Source organism: Alosa alosa, chromosome 15 (assembly GCF_017589495.1).
Source record: "Alosa alosa isolate M-15738 ecotype Scorff River chromosome 15, AALO_Geno_1.1, whole genome shotgun sequence".
Classification (NCBI taxonomy): Eukaryota; Metazoa; Chordata; class Actinopteri; order Clupeiformes; family Clupeidae; genus Alosa; species Alosa alosa.
The window spans coordinates 18,368,487-18,386,407 of NC_063203.1; the positions used below are offsets into that span (position 1 = coordinate 18,368,487).

A 17,921-nucleotide genomic window follows, 5' to 3' on the forward strand; every position below is an offset into this window, starting at 1 on the left:
TATAAAAAAAAACAATCAGTTTAATATTTATTTACATTGTCCATACACTGCAGTAGACTGTCTCAACTACACTACTACAAAAAAAGTGTATGCTAACAGTATTAGACAATGTGACACTCTTGTTCAAAACAACTCAATTAATTGATTTCTATAGAAAAACCTTATCCAGACCATATGTGAAAGCAGAATGCGAAAGGAAAGGCTGGGGGGAAAAAAAAGACATTTAAAAAAAAAAAATGCGATTGAGCCAGAAACAAGCGGAATTATAATGCAAGTGGAGACTGTGGGAGGTGGACGTTAATGTGTAATGACTCACTCTCGCTGGTCTCTCCACTCCACACACACACACACACACACACACACACACACACACACACACACACACACACACACACACACACACACACACACACACGGTAGACGCCAGGCCAACCTTGAGAGGGGTAGTCTGAAGATGAAAATGACGTGAAATATGCACAGAGACCCCCAGATATGGGTAAAGAGAGGGGAGGCGAGAGGAGGGGACGATGGATGTCCAGATTATGGGAGGCTATGGGAGATGGAGAGGAGACACAACAATCGCCATGTCTAACATGATAGCCTTGTGAGTAGATAATCTGTGGGCCCAAGTGATCCCACAAAGTGATAATAACCCATAGCGATTACTAAATGAAAAACAATATTTCTAAAGCACCTTTCTGACGCATGTCTCATTTCAAGAATGGTGTTTGCTAATGCAATGCTAATGCAATGTATACAAGGGCATGCGTGAGTGTATATGAGTGAATGTGTGTGAATATGTGGTGAATGTGTGTATGCATAAATGAGTGCATGTGTAAAATGTGTGTGTAGATAAGCATGTGTATGTGTGTGAATGAGTAAGTGCGTTTGAATGGATGAGACGAGTGCATCGAGCAAAGGTGCGTGCACGAGTGTGCGGTGTTATGGGAAAGGGCGGGACAGAAGCTGTGTTCTGCCGTCTCAGTCGCTGTCGCTGGCGTCACTTGAGTCAGAGCCACGTTCGCTGCCACTCTGCTGGCCGGCCTCCGAGTGGTCACTGCTGCTGTGCGGCGGTGAGGCGCTCCCGCTCCTCCTCCTTCCGCCATCTTCCTCCTCCTCATCCTCGCTGCCGCTGCTGCGTCCTCCGCCGCCGTCACCACTGCCCGCTTTATCGTCGCCATCGTCGTCGCTGTCGTCGTCGCTCCCAAAGATCTCCTCCTCGTCGGCGCGCGTCTCCCGCGCCTGCCGCTCGTCGCCGCTCTCGCTGCCGCTGCCACTCGCCCGTCGCGGCCGCTTGGCGCTCTCTTCTTCCTCCTCATCCTCGTCGCGCTCGTGAGGCTCCTCTTCCTCATGCTCTGACTCGCTGTCAGAGTTCTCGCTCTCGCTGCCCTTCTCCTTCTCGTCGCCTGAGAGCAAACCAAGGTAAACACAGAAATATTAGAAACAAATCATCAACATCAGCATCAACAGTAAAAGCCCAGAACAGCAAGTAAATACTAAACTTATACCCCATTCAGACAGACTTTGAACAACATTTATTGAGTGTTTATTTAGCGTTTATGGTCCAGACTGAATGCTACCTACAAGTGTAAGTTGAAATGTTTGTTGATCTTCTTACAACCTAATATCATAAAAAAGGTGTCTGAACGCACATACAGGGCATTTCTATGTAAATTTCCATTTACAAAAGAAACTTCTATTTAACCCCAGACAGCCATCGTCACAATAAATAAATTAATGATGCAGTAGTTAAAGTGCTGAAGCCTCACCAGACTCCTGGATGTCCTTGTCGATCCTAATATCATAAAAAGGTGTCTGAGCAGCACATACAGGGCATTTCTATGTAAATTTCCATTTACAAAAGAAACTTCTATTTAACCCCAGACAGCCATCGTCACAATAAATAAATTAATGATGCAGTAGTTAAAGTGCTGAAGCCTCACCAGACTCCTGGATGTCCTTGTCGATGTCAATGTCCTCCTCATCCTCGGGCTCGTGGTTCTCCAGCTGAGCTTTGCGGGCTTCCTGTAGCACGGAGAGGGCACACACATCTATCAGTTTCCTCAAACCAGGCTGTCCATGAAACTAGTGAGCCATCTTGGCTCAACCATGACACCTTAGGCACCCACCCAGCCACACACCTTAAAACCACACGGGTTAGCCTTGTATGGGACAGAGCATCCAGAGTTACTGGATGCTCTGGCACTCAGGACTTATATAACTACTTTCATAGTTCCTTCAGTGAGTCACAAATTCTTCTAGATATTCATATACATTAATGTCCAAACATATACATGTAAAGTCTGAAATGAACACAGGTCACAAGCCACAACACACACTTTCAATTTTTTGTCTAATACTGTTTTTTTTCAATACTTTTTTGCAGGGTTCAGTCAGTCAAATGTAAGACTTGTTAAGACCTTTTTATAACCATTATGATTTAAATGTATGACCTACACGGATTACGAAAAATAACTTCAGTCATTAAAATTCCCTTCCCTTTTTTTGGGAGCACTGCCAGAAGTCTCACCTGGGCCTCCAGCTCCTTCTCGTTCATGTCTCTGTGGTTGCACACCAGCATGGCGTTGGTGGTGGACTGCGCTCCAGCCTTGGCTCTTCTCTTGCTCAGACGTACTCTGTGACCAAGACACATTGAACGGATCAGAATCTCATTCTCAATACTCAGCCTATGTTCCAAGGTAATCTTTGGTCATATCCACACGGTAATTAAATTAAGGAAGAGTATGGAATTTTAAGCCCAGTCATTAAACAAAATGATTACCGGTACTCTTTGAAAACAAGTAGGCTGATTGGTGACAGCAATTATTTGAACATATATATATAAGTATATATACTCTTTTGATCCCGTAAGGGAAATTTGGTCTCTGCATTTATCCCAATCCGTGAATTAGTGAAACACACTCAGCACACAGTGAACACACAGCAAGGTGAAGCACACACTAATCCCGGCGCAGTGAGCTGCCTGCAACAACAGCGGCGCTCGGGGAGCAGTAAGGGGTTAGGTGCCTTGCTCAAGGGCACTTCAGCCGTGCCTACTGGTCGGGGTTCGAACTGGCAACCCTCCGGTTACAAGTCCGAAGTGCTAACCATTAGGCCACGGCTGCCCAACATATTATGTTAGCATAGAATCAATAGCATTGGCATACATGTTTTGCTGTAATTGCCCAGATATGTGGCTCTGGTTGTCTAGTGCAAACAATTTAGAAAAATAGCAACATAATGAACCATTTGCAAGAAAGTAGTAAAAGAGGAAGCTTTTGACTGTAAATGCCAATGGTTCCCACCTGGTCTCCAGTTCGTTGTAGTAGACCCCATCTCCATCTCTGAAGATGAAGAAGTAATTCTCCTCATAGCCCTTGCTGGCCTTGTTCTTCACATTCCAGTTGTACTCCCTGGCAATCTTGTATTCATACCTAGACATGAATGAAAATAAGTAATTTTGGAATTAAAGAGACAACATGGAGTTGGACACACTTTCAAAAAATTTAAATCTGTTGACATCCCCGAGTTGCAGCTCAGATCATATTTTAAAACAGTCTGGTTGATGCAAAATGTAACTCGGACACAAAGTAATAAATGCATCTGCATCATGTATTATATGTTACTGATATTTCCCCATCCCATGTATTTTTGTCCACAGTGTTATTCCTTACAATTCTTCTGGCATGAATTCAATGTCCTCCTCAACGTCTCTCTTGCGCTTGCGCATGGTTTCCTCGTTGGGCAGGAAGTATGCCACAAACTGGTTTCCTTCCTCATCCATCATACCCCTGCAAAAAGACAACAAAAACATTCGGCATGCCAGACCACAGAACATGTATCCCACTCTCCACTCACCAATACTCACAAGTCACAACTGTAAACCAGGATAACACAAAAACTCTACTTGAAACGTTGGTATAGAACTATCAACTGATATCAGATATAAGACCCTGGATAACCTTTTACAATATTAACTAGTCAGTAGAAAAAATAAAATACAAAAGGTGCTCTAAAAGGGGTGTTGAGATGAAAAATGCACTTATCAACTGGTTTATACCTGGAGCAACATTGTATATCACTCTTACCTGATCATAGCCTGAGACATCATATCCACACCAGCAGGGCCAGATATGTCTTTGGGAGCAGGGTCAGAGTCGAAGATGACCTGAGCACACGGGTTGATCCACATCTAGAGAGGGCGAGAAGAAGAAAGGATCAGGAAAGAACCTCCACAGCTGGTTGACTCAAAATCTGGAGAATGTAGTTCAATGTGACATGCATCCAACCCTCTTAAGAAAATTATGAATCTGTAGCTGTGGGTGACTTTTTACAGCATAAATAATTAATACACAAAATGACCAGGAACCAGAATTCAACAACATTCACTCCATTGCACAGATGCAGACATGACTACATAATGAGATAAATCTATATTTCTTATAAATAACACACTAAAGTTCATCAAGTTCTCATGCGGGGTTCAAACCTTAAAGTCAGGGAAGACAGGCAAAACCTCCACTGGAGTGACTCTGGGTTTGCTGTAGTGCTGTGGGATCTGCAAGGAGGATATAAGCAATAAATCTTTGTGATCTGAAAGTCACAACTTTAAAAGACTTGCAATTGGTCCATTTTTGTGGCAAATTATTCTAAATGGTTCCCTTGAACAATGAGTAAAAGATCAAGAGGAAAGGTCCTCACAGCTTTCTGTGCATCTTCAAATGTCTTTTCAATGGCCGCAATCTGACTGTCCCTGTCTTTGTAGATTTCTTCCTCTGTGAACTGCTGCTTGACTGAAACACCAATCCTGCAAAAGACAATTGATTTCAAAGTTATACTTTATGAGGCTATCCTGTATGTCAAAGTTGCATAGCAATTAGCAGATATGGACTTACTTGACTTCCACTTTCTCATTGGAAACGCCATATCTATTGAACTCTGTGGAGATGTACTCAGTCTTCCTCATCCAGGGCACTACCTTAGCATGCTGCTGAGATCTGAATTTAATAAAAACAATGTTAGAGTCAAAACACAATGTGGTATGCATCAGAACAGGCATGCAAAATCATTACATGTTAATTTAACCCTAGCTTACCTCTTCGAACTTGTAGGAGCCTGGATGTCCTCTTCTAGTAGTTTCTCATCGGCTGGGTCAAGGAGAACTGGACAAAATGTAAGCAATATTTAGCAATAATTATCAATTAATTATTTATCTAATCCAGTGTCATCACATATGATTTTATTAGAAGCCTGTGATTAATATGTGCTGCATTGACTTACTGTTAGGATCTATACGATAGGTATCTGGGTTGATGAGGTCAATCGTGACCCCAAGATCGGGTTCTGTCAACAGGTCATGCTTGTGTTGTTTCTCTAGTGAAGTAGCCTTGTATTGTACAAATCTTTTGATAACAGACAAGTAGACTAGGTTAAATATCTGAACTGAAACAACAATTTCAATTTCAGGGGTGTGGATGCAAGGTGTTCCAAAATTCAATCTGATGTGATGTGTACCTGTGCTGATCAAACGGGTACGTGATGAACTTCGGGTCGAAGGGTATGTCAGGGAGGCTGTTGCAGTACTTCACCCGACACACAACGCCAGACCTGTCAAGAATTCAGAAGTCTCGATATATTAGTTTATAACCACTAAATACAGATGGCCTACATTATGTGGTGTACATGATGGACTGACGTTCAGTGATCATGTTATACCCAAGACGTACCTCTCTGGGACGGTTCTGTGTGAAGAGGTCCTAAAAAACACGAAAATGTAAACATAAGAAATCAAGCCTCACAACGTCACTGCGCTGTAATGTTATTTATGTCAATGGTGCGCGCCAGCTTGGTAATCAAGTTACAAAACCCTTTGCTAACGTTAACAGATTCATTGCTGAATCCAAACAAAAATGCCTTAGCTTGCATATGTCTTCGCGGAAACCTGGAAAATTAAGACATGATAACCCTTTGATAGTTATCTTCATGACTAGCTTAATGGGTTCCCACTGAAAGCTGGAAAGAACAGATTTTAGCCTGAAAGCTAGCGCTGGATAGGTAGTAGAATGCTAGCCCACGAGCTAGCTAGCTAGCTAAAGTAAGTTACCTGTGGCCGTCTTCACGTTGAGCTTGAGTTTGGATTGTTGGAGCCATATTCGAGAAGACCGATCCTTCCCCTGGCTCTGGATCGATCAATGAAAATGTTGGCAAGACTTGTAAAAACAAATGAAATTGACAACAAAGCTACAATGCTATTCCATCTTCCATCAGACACGACAACTCGTTGGTACTTGATTCCTTGTTTTGTTTCCGTATGTTATCATTGTTTGGAAATAGCACCACCTACTGTTCTGGAAGTCTCGATCTAATGTTTGCTAGACTAGTTTACTGACTGTATGTTTACTGTTTGTTATACAAAACATAGACTGTATAAATAAGCAACAAGACCTGTTTTAGTACTGCTCATCTACAAAAGTATACTCTGGATAAAAAAAAAGACAGGACCAGTGTTGATAGCCCCAATATATACACCAACATAATCTGTAATGTAAAGGTATCTTGCTGCTCATAACATTCTCTTGACTGCATTTCATGAAATAATCACCTTTGACAAGGGATCAGTCATTGAATATGCAAACCTGGTGAAATTCACACTAAAATTCCATCTAGTGTAGACATCAATAAAACATTAAAGAGCAGCTTCCGGTTTGTGACCGCAGATCTCACTGACGACGACCAATAAAAATAGAAAACCGTATGAGAAAAAAGATAAAACATCAACCAAGCAAATCTCAACTTTATTGCTTTCAAGCAAAACACCCTTGAGTGTGAGTAATATACAATTTAAGTCTCTACAAGGTAAAAATGATCTGAAAGTTTAAGACAGTCACCAATCAAATTATAAACAGAACCGTTGAAACATTCTTGAGGTTTGCCTAAATTCCATTTTATACCATTGACATAAGATTCATCAAGTCTCACAGAGTGTAGAGATGACTCCTTGTTCACACATTCAAATTAAATGTCTATATACACAGGTATATATAATTAGACTGTATACCCTGACCATATTGGACAAAGGGCAGAGGACATAGGCTGGTTAGTGTAGTGTAACTGAAAACGCTTTCAGGAGGAAGGTCCACATTTATGTTAAATCTTTTCTGCTGTCCATCAAATAGATAAGTAGTCCTCCATCCAACTACAAAAGTGTGTCCTCTGGTCCCGTTTGATTTCGAAGGGGGATGCAGGCAGGTCCAGATATGGACATGGATACAGAATATCTTAAATGATGATAAAAGAAATATGAAAGGCCCCATTCTTCTCCCGTGTTCCAATCATGATATATTTTGTTGTACTCTTGACTCATGTCTGCATCTCCCCAGAACGGTCAACTCTAGAAAAAAAAAGTGGTAGATTTTAGATCTGATAAAGTGGGAATAATAAGTAAACACTTTTAATAGACAGAAGTGTCATGGTACCTTTTTCTATTGTGACGAATGACAGGACAGGAGTGTAGTACTAAAGGAGTGTGTCTATAAATCACTTACCTGGTTAACATGTAGAGCATTTGTCCAGGGTCGTCAGCAAACACCCTGTAGGAAAGCAAAGCAAAGACTTCCACTCAGCATGTTTTAATATTTTAGCAGTAGCTGCATATGTGCTTTACAAGAAATGATAGGCTACTGCTTAAATGTGTCCCCATATCATTCATGTCCAAAGAGTACAAGAGTCACAGGAGCTGAGCTCATGTAATAACGTGATTTAGTAAGGGGATACTCAAAGTTGCTCCGGAAAATTAAAGAGTTAAGCTAATGATACACAAGGCAACTTTTTGAGCAATGTGTTGTTGTTCTGGCATATTCCCATTGATATAGGTAAACTTCTTCCCCCTGGAGAACTTTAATCATCAGTATACAAATGATGACTCAATCTAAAACCATTGAAACGGTTATGTGGTTGCCAGCCACACTGCCCAAAAAGTTGCTCCATTTATGAACGTCAACGCACTCACCCATCTCCCCAGTGATAGAAGGCCCTGTCCTGGTAGAAGAAACATAGGAAAAGCCAAACGCTGATCGTCTCCATCCAAAAGATAACGAAAAGGAACCATACAGACGACAGAAGCAGTTCACACACCATCCTGACTGTTAGACGAATGCTGTGCAAAGCCAAGCAAAAAGGATGCCACCATTACATGGAATTACATTACATTACATGAAATTAGGCGAGTTAACAGTTCGCGGCCTCCTAGGTGTCACATTTATCTTCTCAAAGTAATACAGCTAAACTCATTGAAAACACGGAATGCACTCGTTATGCACTTTAGTTCTCGTATGACTCATTAGTAATGTTGCTCATGTCATTTTAACTCACCGTCTTTTTTTCGCCTGGTGTAAAAGTCTTTAGTTAGCTGTCTAAGTCAACCAGCCAACAATCTCAAACATCTGTTAATGTTGGTTCGAATTGCAAACATTAGCTAACATTAGCTAACGTTATATCTTCCAGCAGCCAGTCGTCCAACCAAGGCAAATGCTACTTTTGTGGTATCATTAGTAGCCAACGTATTTTTGTTAGATAGCTACATGTGGAACGTGGGGAAAAGAAAATTAACTTCACCTAACACTATGAAAGATTTCACATGACTAAAAAAGGTTTCAGAAGGTACACAAAACAAAGCAGTGTTGTTATCTCGCAATATCCTGCAGCTAGCTGCATGGAGCCAGCGACAATAAGGAAACTTCCAATATGGCCGCCAATCCTTGACCCTTCAAAATAAATGTCTGCACTTATTTATTTATTTAATTAATAATGAAGAAAAGATTAAATATTCATTGGAAACTGTAATGTTAACAAAGGTAAAGTAAAGTTTACCTAATAATTAAATAAGACACAAAGTTTATGTTTACCTTATTAGGCCTACCTGGTGGATTCAAATCATGTGGCTGTTGTAAAAGCATATTTAAAAGGGGGGTGAAATGGAATGATTATAACATGTACTTACAGACAATATATAGATATTTATGGCTAATTCACCTTTGTAGGTACCAAGCTAAGGCTGAACCAAGTCACATAGGCCTACAATAGGCCTTCACACACCTTTGGTTTGGCACAGCAACTCCAAATGATTATTTTTTACTTCTTTCCCTAACAATGAATGTGATTAATGTAGGGACAGGATATTGCCATCAGTTGAAGCTACATTGCAGCAATATGTATGTCGTTCAAAACTTTACAATAGGCTACTTTACAAACAAATTCCATCTCCCCTGTTGTCGTTAATGGTCAGGCTGTGGAAACTGATCAGAAATAGGTAGGGACTGTGATTGACAACAAGTATAACATTTGAGCATCAGGTCAACAATGTGTAAGAAATGTAAATGTAAAATGTAAATGTAAATCAGGTTTCTAGGCCAAGTATACAAGGAATTTGGTCTCTGCATTTATCCCATTCGTGAATTAGTGAACACACAGAGCACACACAGTGAGGTGAAGCACACACTAACGGAGCAGTGAGCTGCCTTGCTACGGTGGTGCTCGGGGAGCAGTGAGGGGTTAGGTGCCTTGCTCAAGGGCACTTCAGCCATTCCTACTGGTCGGGGATCGGACTGGCAACCCTTCGGTTACAAGCCTAAAGCCAATAGACCACAGCTGCCCCGAAAAAGGGGTGAGAAAGCTCACCAACGCATACTTTTACCATAAACTCAGACATTTTATTATGGACAGCACTTTTATGAAGATGTTTTACTGTTGTTTTATTGAATCTTAGTTTTTCTTTTCTCATAGTTAATGAGTGCAGCAAGATTGCTGGGGCTGTGTTAACAATCCTGCCTTGCATAAGAACAAAGCCCTTATAAAAGCTTGGGGGATCCTGGATGAACCCGTTACCCCTTGTTCAGAGTTTATATTGCTTCTGTCTGGCCGTAGATTTGTGTCAAGAGATGTAAGACAAATAGATACAAGAACTCTTTTATACCCACTGTCAGCAGCTTTTTTAAAATACTATCACTTGAGTTTTTTTTTTTTTTTAACAATTACTATTCTTTTTTGTTCTTGTGTTTTTTAAATAGTTTTTTTAATAGTGTTTTTATGTTAGATTTTTATGTTGTAATGCTGTTTTTGCTTTTAGACCAACAAATAACAACCCAAAATGATTGTCATGATACTGTCATGCATAAGAATTTTTTTTCTGTCCTGGACTCGGTCTTGTCTTGGACACAAACCTCTTTGGACTCGGTCTTGACTTGGTCTCGACTTGACCTGGTCTTGGACTTGTCTTAGACTCGACAAAAGTGGTCTTGAGCCATGTGGGACACCTAAGCTCCAGTGGGTGTGGCTCTTCCCCAAACTAATGAATAGATAGATAGATTGATAGATAAATAGATAGATAGATAGAGATATACTTTATTGAAATTCAAGGTCTCAGTAGCTTAAGACATCACACACAACATACACTACAACATAAACAGGATGATTAAAAAACAAATCCACATGCCTAATAAGGACAGACTAAAATATACTAATGGATCTGAATGTAGGCCTACTAAGGATGTATAAGCATTGTGACAGGGCAGGAACTGACCCTGTGTTTCAGTATGTGGTAAGGTGCTCTATGTCAGGGAAAATATGGGAAAGCTGTAGGGTCTTGTCAAAATTGGATGTGGATTTAATGTGCCTTCACATTGTAGCCTATATGAGGTCCGAAAAGCAAAACAATTTCCTCCATTACGGCAACCCATCCCTTATAATGTGTTCTCTCTGCTGGCTGCATAACAAATTGCCCCTTGGTGATAATAAAGACACCTTGATAGCCTACATTTAAATTTATCTCGTGTTTCGCTTTTATTTTGACGCTTTTCGGCGCCCTATTAACCGCTATTGCCATGTAGGCTATTGTCGCTAGCTTCCTTATGCTTTTTTTTTTCACACGGGAACAGTGTGGCTATCACCGCCACTCACTGGCCTGGAGGCTTGTAGAACCTAATGGCAGCCACTTGCAGCCAACCTAAATTCACCACGTCGGTGTAAAACAAATAATTGGGGAGGACTGATAAAAATGTGTCTGAGTTGTTGTTTGTATTGAGCTTGTATTGGCAAAGTGAGCTCTGAAGCATCAGAAACAATTTTATGCTTTCTCCTACTCAATAGATGGCAGGATAGCCTACAGAATAGCTGCTGATCTCCACAACGCCATAGAAGAAGAGGACGGAAGAGAAGAAGAAGCGGAGAAACTGAAACAACTGTTGTTGTGTGTTGATCATTGAATCGACGGCTTTCTATCAGAATGGTGCCGCATCGACGGTGTCCGTTTTTGTTTTACGTAAATATGTTAAACATGAGTGTAGCTGCGTTAGAGCAGCAAGATGCCCAGTTAGGTAGTAAATGAAAGTGAGAGTGTGCATTTTTCACGTTCACGTTCAAGGTAACAGCTAAGTGAGATGGTCCTTATTGGGCAGCTAACGAGCTAACCGCCTAGTTAGCTACCTAGCGAACTTGTTATTCCTTATAATCTCTATAAAGATTGTAAGTGTACACGGAGTCGTGATGATCTGGATGCATGAATCACAGCAAGAACAGACCAGGATGGGCGAGGTGTTCAAAGGAGATAGTAAGGGAAGATAATACGTTACAAAAGGCCATTGCGGGACCCTGTCCAACTGAGCAAAGTAATAGTTCACGACTAACTGTGATTGTTGTAATCTGTCGACATCCTGTACACTTGGACAGTGCATTGTTGGGATTCTTCAAATCACAATCCCGATAGTGAAGGTAATAAATCAAATTCATGGCCAGCACTTTGAGCTCTTTGCCTACTTCTTAAGTTAACTATGTTACCTTTTTTGCTTTTTGTTTATGACTTGAATGCCAGAATTATTTAACATTAAACTAACATGTAAGCTTAATGTATATATGTATAATATATTTTTTGTAATTTACATAAGTTAATAAAAACTCAAGTGTACATGGTCGCAGTAGCCGAGAATAGAACAGTTATGCTACTGGACTCCATTTACTAGTTGCAGTCATAGAAAATCGTGTTTGCACTGCCACCTACTGGAGTGGAGTAATTCTACTGTATGCAGGGCAAGAAAATCCTTGCAAAATATAATAAAAATATATGCTTACTATAATCCCATTGTTTCCTCTAAAAATACGTTTTAGTTCAACACTGAAAATGATTGTTTACTAAACACAATATTTCACCCATTTTCTATCAAATTAGTTGAAAAGCAAAGTGCTGCATGATTTTCATCATTGATTTTATTCTTGCTACCCTCAAATTTGTTTTGTTAAATAATACAGTGATCCTCCTCAGGACATTACAGCCTAATGAACTCCTATGCTTGGTATGTGCATGTTACAGATGAACTCTGTTAAGGGTGGCACAGTTACCTGGCGGCCACAGCCGTGGCAGGATGCTGACAGTGGCGGAGGGGAGCCTCTCTCTGACAGCGACTCAGAAGAGGAGGATTTTCCTGATGACAGCACTACGCCACTTGGAGACTATATCACACATGGTTAGACATCATTGTGATTTTCATAAGATGGGCCTTTTGATGTATTGTCGTTGCTCTAATTCTGTGTCACTTCTCTTATGCAGGCCTAAAGCAATTACTTGATGCCCAGCAGCTCTGTGATGTCACTCTCCTTGTGGAAGGGAAGAGATTTATGTGTCACAGGTGAGCTGTACCTAATGGCAAAGTCTTTTATGGATATAATTATGCTTGCTTTAAGGCATGGGGCCATTATGTTAATGATGGGCAAAGTGCAGTCTATTATTCGTATGTAATGCCTTGCGGTATCCAGCTCTTTATGTACATTACATGTCTCTTCACCCAGGATATAGTGTACCCACCACTGAAAAAACTACCTGTGCCATAATTTGAATTTTTTTTTTTGAAAGGAAAAAAGACGGATTTGGCTAAAATGACCAAGATAGGAGAATATGGCAACACATGCTTGAAGATGAATTTACTACTCTTATTGTAAATGGAAAGGTATGTCCATTTCATGTGATTTGTACAAGTCTAACTAATGATGGTTAGAGGCTAAACATGCCATTCTTATGGCACCTGAAGAGATATGGATGAACAAAATAGAGAGGGGATGGGGGTCTACACAGGGGGCCAGAGATGTAATGATCTCATTAAGATATTAAAAATGATATAGAAAACCGTTTGAAAAGCGTTTGCTCTTAATAAGGTTTTGTTGCACCATGTTTTCAACAAATGTGTGCGTTTTGGCCCTAGGCTATCATCAGCATGCAGCATGATATTAACCAATAAGAAAAACACCTGCACAACATTAACACCTGAGCATTCCTACTGCTATGTAAGCGAGGGTCAGGGTAGGGGTGGTGGTGGTGGGGTTGTACTGGCTGAGAAACTCCAAGAATGGAACAAGGGAACCTGGGTGTTCCATGTTAGGGAGGGCTGGGTAGAGATATGAACTAAACAGAAGGACTGAAGCACTTGGCAAGAGAATCACTGCATGTTTGGGTTAAATGGAAAACAAAGACCCAGATCTTAATCAGTTTTAAATACAAGACAACTACAAACAAAGCACTGTCTCACAATGAGTGATCTGTGAAGAAACAAGATGAACGCAGAGCACAGAAGTACTCATTCTGAGAGAACTGCGGCAGTGTTTTAAAAACATAAGTAGTTGTTGACAATTCTCCTATTAATGTATATAGTTGGATAACTTATGATGATGGTTGTTTTTAGGGTTCTTCTAGCTGCAGTGAGCCCCTATTTCCGAGCTATGTTCACAAGCCCCCTGGTGGAGTCTCGCCTTACAGAAATCCGACTGGAGGAAGTAACACCAGCAGTTATGGACACGGTCATCCAGTTTATCTACACAGGGGAGGCTGGGCTTAGCCTGGACACAGCAGAGGACCTCTTTGTAGCAGCCAGCCGCCTTCAAGTCATGCCCCTGCAGGACCTGTGTTCAAGGTAAACAAATGGCTACTAATGCATTAGTACTAATGCGTTTTAATGTGACATTCAGGGGTGACGCATGAATAATAGTGATTCAAAAAGCAACAGAGTATTTTATTAGCGGTCGCCCCATACCTAATGCATATATTTGTGTGTATATCAGTGTACCACTATCGGCATTTACATATTACATTTTAAGCAATAACACATTTTTCTATCAGTTGATTATGGTAATGAATGTGTATGCATTCTTCCTAGAAAAAAATATGTAAATATAAGCTGAGTTGTTTCTGTCTGCAGGTTTCTGTTTGAGCACCTGTCTGTAGAGAACTGTCTGGGGATGTACTCTCTGGCCCGCTCACACCACGACCAGCTGCTCCTGCGAGCCTCCCTGCGGTTGGTGGCCCAGCACTTCCCGCGCGTGGCGCGCCAGAGGGACTTCCTCCTGCTGGACCCCGGCACCCTGGGCAGCCTGCTGGAGTCGGACCGGCTGGGTGTGGAGTCGGAGACAGAGGTGTATGACGCGGCACGCCGCTGGGCCGAGCACCAGCCAGCCGAGCGCTACACCCACATGCCGGCGCTGCTGCGGCACCTGCGGCCGGGCCTGCTGGCCCCGGAGGAGAGCCGACGGCTGAACCAGGAACTGGGTCCGCGCGCTAGCGTGGAGGCCATGGGCGGGCCACTGCGGCCCCGCGAGGGCATGTACGAGAAGAAGATTGTGTGTGTGGACCTGAAGCCGCGCGAGGACGACGGGCTGCGTGAGGAGGACTTCACAGTGGACTGCTTCGACCCACGCACGGGCAAGTGGGAGAAGCTGGCGGCGCTTGGCTCGCTGCTGTGCCCTGGCTGCACGGCCATCGGCGGGCGTCTGTTTGTTGCCGGCGGCATCCTGCGGCGCGGCCAGGTGTCGGCTGACGTGCACGAGTACGACGTGGTGGCCGACCGCTGGCTATCGCGCCCGCCCATGGCCCAGCCGCGGGCCATGCTAGGCCTACTGGGCTGCGGCAACTCTTTGTTCGCGCTGGGCGGCTGCAACCGCTCGGCGCTGCTGGACTCGTGCGAGACGCTGGACATGGGCACCATGTGCTGGTCGCCGGGGCCGCAACTGCCCCTGCCGCTGCGCTCGTTTGCCTGCGCCGCGCTCCGCGGGCGCCTCTACCTGCTAGGCGGAGCCACACTGGAGCAGAACCGCGCTGTGGTGCACTCGGGCGTGCTCATCTACCACACGGCCACAGCGCTCTGGACCCGCGTGGCTCTCGACTCTGGCGCCACCTGCCTGGCGGGAGGTGTGGCAGTGCGGGGCGGCGTGTGCGCTGTCGGGGGCTACATGCGTGACGCCGCAAAGTTCTTGGATGGCAACTACACGCAACTGGAGCCGCTGGACGCCACAGGGCGGGTGCTGTTCTTCCGAGAGGGACGCGGCTCCGGGGCTGAGCGAGAGGTGACCCCAAGCTTGGACCGTGGCGGGGGCAGCGACCGGGCACCAAGCCCCGTGGTCTTCCCCGGGCTGCCGCGGAGAATCGCGGCGGGAGGCGTGGCGCGGTGGAAGCGGCGCATCTATGTGCTTGGCGGTGAGAATGGCTCACGCTTCTACGACAGTGTGTACTGCTGGAAGCCAGGCTGGCGCAGCTGGGTACAGAGACGCGAGAAGCTCCCGGGGGACACAGGCGGCGTCAGCCAGTTCGGCTGCACCACCCTGAAGTTCCCGAAGAAACACATCCTGGCCAGGCTGAGGTCCGTTCAGGAGAACAAGGTGACTGACCACAAGGGGGAGGAGAGAGTAAGGGGCCGGAGGAGGAGGCGCAATCAAGAAACGTAGTCATTGCACAGCGAAACCTTTTTAAATGTCTGAATCATGCTTTGAAACCAGTACACTACATTACGCTTGAATGAGGGGGTCACAGAAAAAGCCCAGGGGCTGGACCTTTAGAATGACCCACAGAGTAACCAAAAATGTATTGTTTTGGATTACTAATTAAAAATAGGTTTTGTAGAGACGAACAAAGAATTTTTGCCTGGGTCATTGTGCTCATGTTTGTGAGCAAATTTTATGGAATGGATTGTTCAATCATTTTTGGTTACAAAAAAAGCTTACATAATGCATACTGGTGTCTTACAACACTACGATAAAACACTGTGTCTTAAACATTGGTCGGCAAATACATTTCCTTGCCAAATGTTCAACCCCCTTGAAAAATTTTCTAGATGAAAAAAGATTAGCCTACAGTAATTTCCTGTGTATTAGCCGCAGGACAGTGTTATGCAAGTTAAAAGAAACAAAACCATGTTAATACCATATTAACTGCCCCTGTGTATTAACCTCATAGCTGAAAATTTAGCAAAATCAATGTATAAGCGACGGCTAATAGTTGGGAAATTACAGTAATTTACACACCTGTAATTTCTCAACTATTAGCTGCGGTTTATACATTGATTTTGCCAAATGTCTTCACCTATGAGGTTAATACACGGGGGAAATTAATATAGTATTAATATGGTTTCGTTTTTTATTGAAAACACTGTCCTGCAGTTTATACACAATGTGGCTAATGCACAGGAAATTATTGTAATATGCTTTTGGAAATATGCTAGTACATAAATGTTTATAACAATACAATTTCAGATATGCACAGGAGAGACATCGCGCTCATTATGGGCTCTCTAACAACAAATATCGACTAATTCTCCGGTCATTCCTCTTCGTTGCTGTGGCTTTTAATGATCTGATCAGCAATATAACCACCCACGAAAATCAACAAATTCTTCAGTCAGTCCTCTTTGTTGCAAGTACCATTATGTACAATACAAATATTAAGTCGGAAGATATATGTATGTACTTTTTGTTATCTAGAAAATGTTGATGACTTTCAGGGGGTTGAATATAGTCCAGTGGACAGAAAGGTGAACCCGGAAATGTTGAGTACACCAAAGTTTTATGATGGAAATATATAGTATGGGTTCCCAGCATGCAGAAACTGCCAGATGCTAATTTGCATATGTTGGGCAATTTGTGTAATTGAGCTAATTAGCATAAATTATAAATTAGCATAATCACCTATATTGATCATATTAAAAGAGCTGCTTGGCCAAAATGGACCATGTTAGTATGTTTTTAGGGGTTACTGGAGAGGCTGAGTCCATATCTGACATTTTCAAGATTCAAAATCACTATTTAAACATGGTTTGGTCACGTTTTTACTCTCATTAAGCTGATTTTGCTGAGTTTTTTGGTACAATTTAGACAGATTTTTGGAGGATAAAAATGTTCAGTGTTTAGGAATAATTTGGATCTACAAGTTATTTCTGAATTCCACAATCATTTTGGAAATAGCTATTCACTGGCCCTCTGCTGTGACTCACCATTGAGTAACAAAGAGAAGAACTAGCCTCTACTACTCCTCACTGTCCTCATCCGTTGTCTTGTCGCCATCTTCTCCAGACTCTTCATCCCTGTCGTTCTGCTGTGTAAATATATTGCCACATGTAACATCACTGCCTTTGCAGAAACAATAATTAGTACAGGCCAGGCCTGCAGCTGCACAGCTGCACTTTCCAGATACATGTATACACAGTTTTAACCCAGCTTTGCAGTTACAGCTGATAACATCTAACAAATCAGGAGGAGCAATAGGACTTGAATCGAGGGTGGGCAAGTTCCTCTCCTTTCTTCATAACTGTCTTCTAACTCCCTCCAAACGCGGTTATATCCACAGCCGGTGGATCAGGATGGTCTGCTGTTTTCCAAATCGAGGTTCGTATCAAACCGTGGGTCAAAAATCGTGATACACCAACCTAACAATTCGAGATTCGTATCGTTACAGCCCTACTGTATATCGCTACAGCCCTATCCTCCAAAAATCTGTCTAAATTGTACCAAAAAACTCAGCTTAATGAGAGTAAAATGTGACCAAACCAAGTTTAAATAGTGATTTTGAATCTTGAAAATGTCAGATATGGACTCAGCATCTCCAGTAACCCCTAAAAACA

General features: G+C 42.6%; 2 protein-coding genes and 1 long non-coding RNA gene across 3 annotated transcripts; 1 reads left to right on the forward strand and 2 right to left on the reverse strand.

Moving 5' to 3' along the window:
• Positions 1-2: 2 nt before the first annotated feature.
• Positions 3-6,305, reverse strand: paf1 (PAF1 homolog, Paf1/RNA polymerase II complex component). The gene is made up of 14 exons (XM_048265230.1): positions 6,104-6,305; positions 5,727-5,756; positions 5,515-5,607; positions 5,281-5,402; positions 5,096-5,162; positions 4,896-4,997; positions 4,702-4,807; positions 4,490-4,558; positions 4,089-4,192; positions 3,675-3,791; positions 3,306-3,434; positions 2,531-2,636; positions 1,944-2,025; positions 3-1,406 (listed from the first exon to the last, which is right to left on the reverse strand). The coding sequence occupies exons 1-14, from the start codon at positions 6,148-6,150 to the stop codon at positions 982-984; spliced, it is 1,599 nt and encodes a 532-aa protein (XP_048121187.1). The 5' UTR covers positions 6,151-6,305; the 3' UTR covers positions 3-981.
• A 470-nt stretch (positions 6,306-6,775) lies between these two features.
• On the reverse strand, positions 6,776-8,715 carry LOC125308418. Its single transcript, XR_007195873.1, has 4 exons — positions 8,371-8,715; positions 8,009-8,155; positions 7,545-7,589; positions 6,776-7,390 (listed from the first exon to the last, which is right to left on the reverse strand). It is a non-coding gene; the product is annotated as an uncharacterized LOC125308418 (long non-coding RNA).
• A 2,388-nt stretch (positions 8,716-11,103) lies between these two features.
• On the forward strand, positions 11,104-16,238 carry si:dkey-260j18.2 (uncharacterized protein LOC325231 homolog). Its single transcript, XM_048265614.1, has 5 exons — positions 11,104-11,763; positions 12,359-12,512; positions 12,596-12,674; positions 13,722-13,949; positions 14,235-16,238. Exons 2-5 carry the CDS (start codon positions 12,359-12,361, stop codon positions 15,751-15,753), a joined length of 1,980 nt encoding a protein of 659 aa, XP_048121571.1. The 5' UTR covers positions 11,104-11,763; the 3' UTR covers positions 15,754-16,238.
• The last annotated feature ends 1,683 nt before the right edge of the window (positions 16,239-17,921 follow it).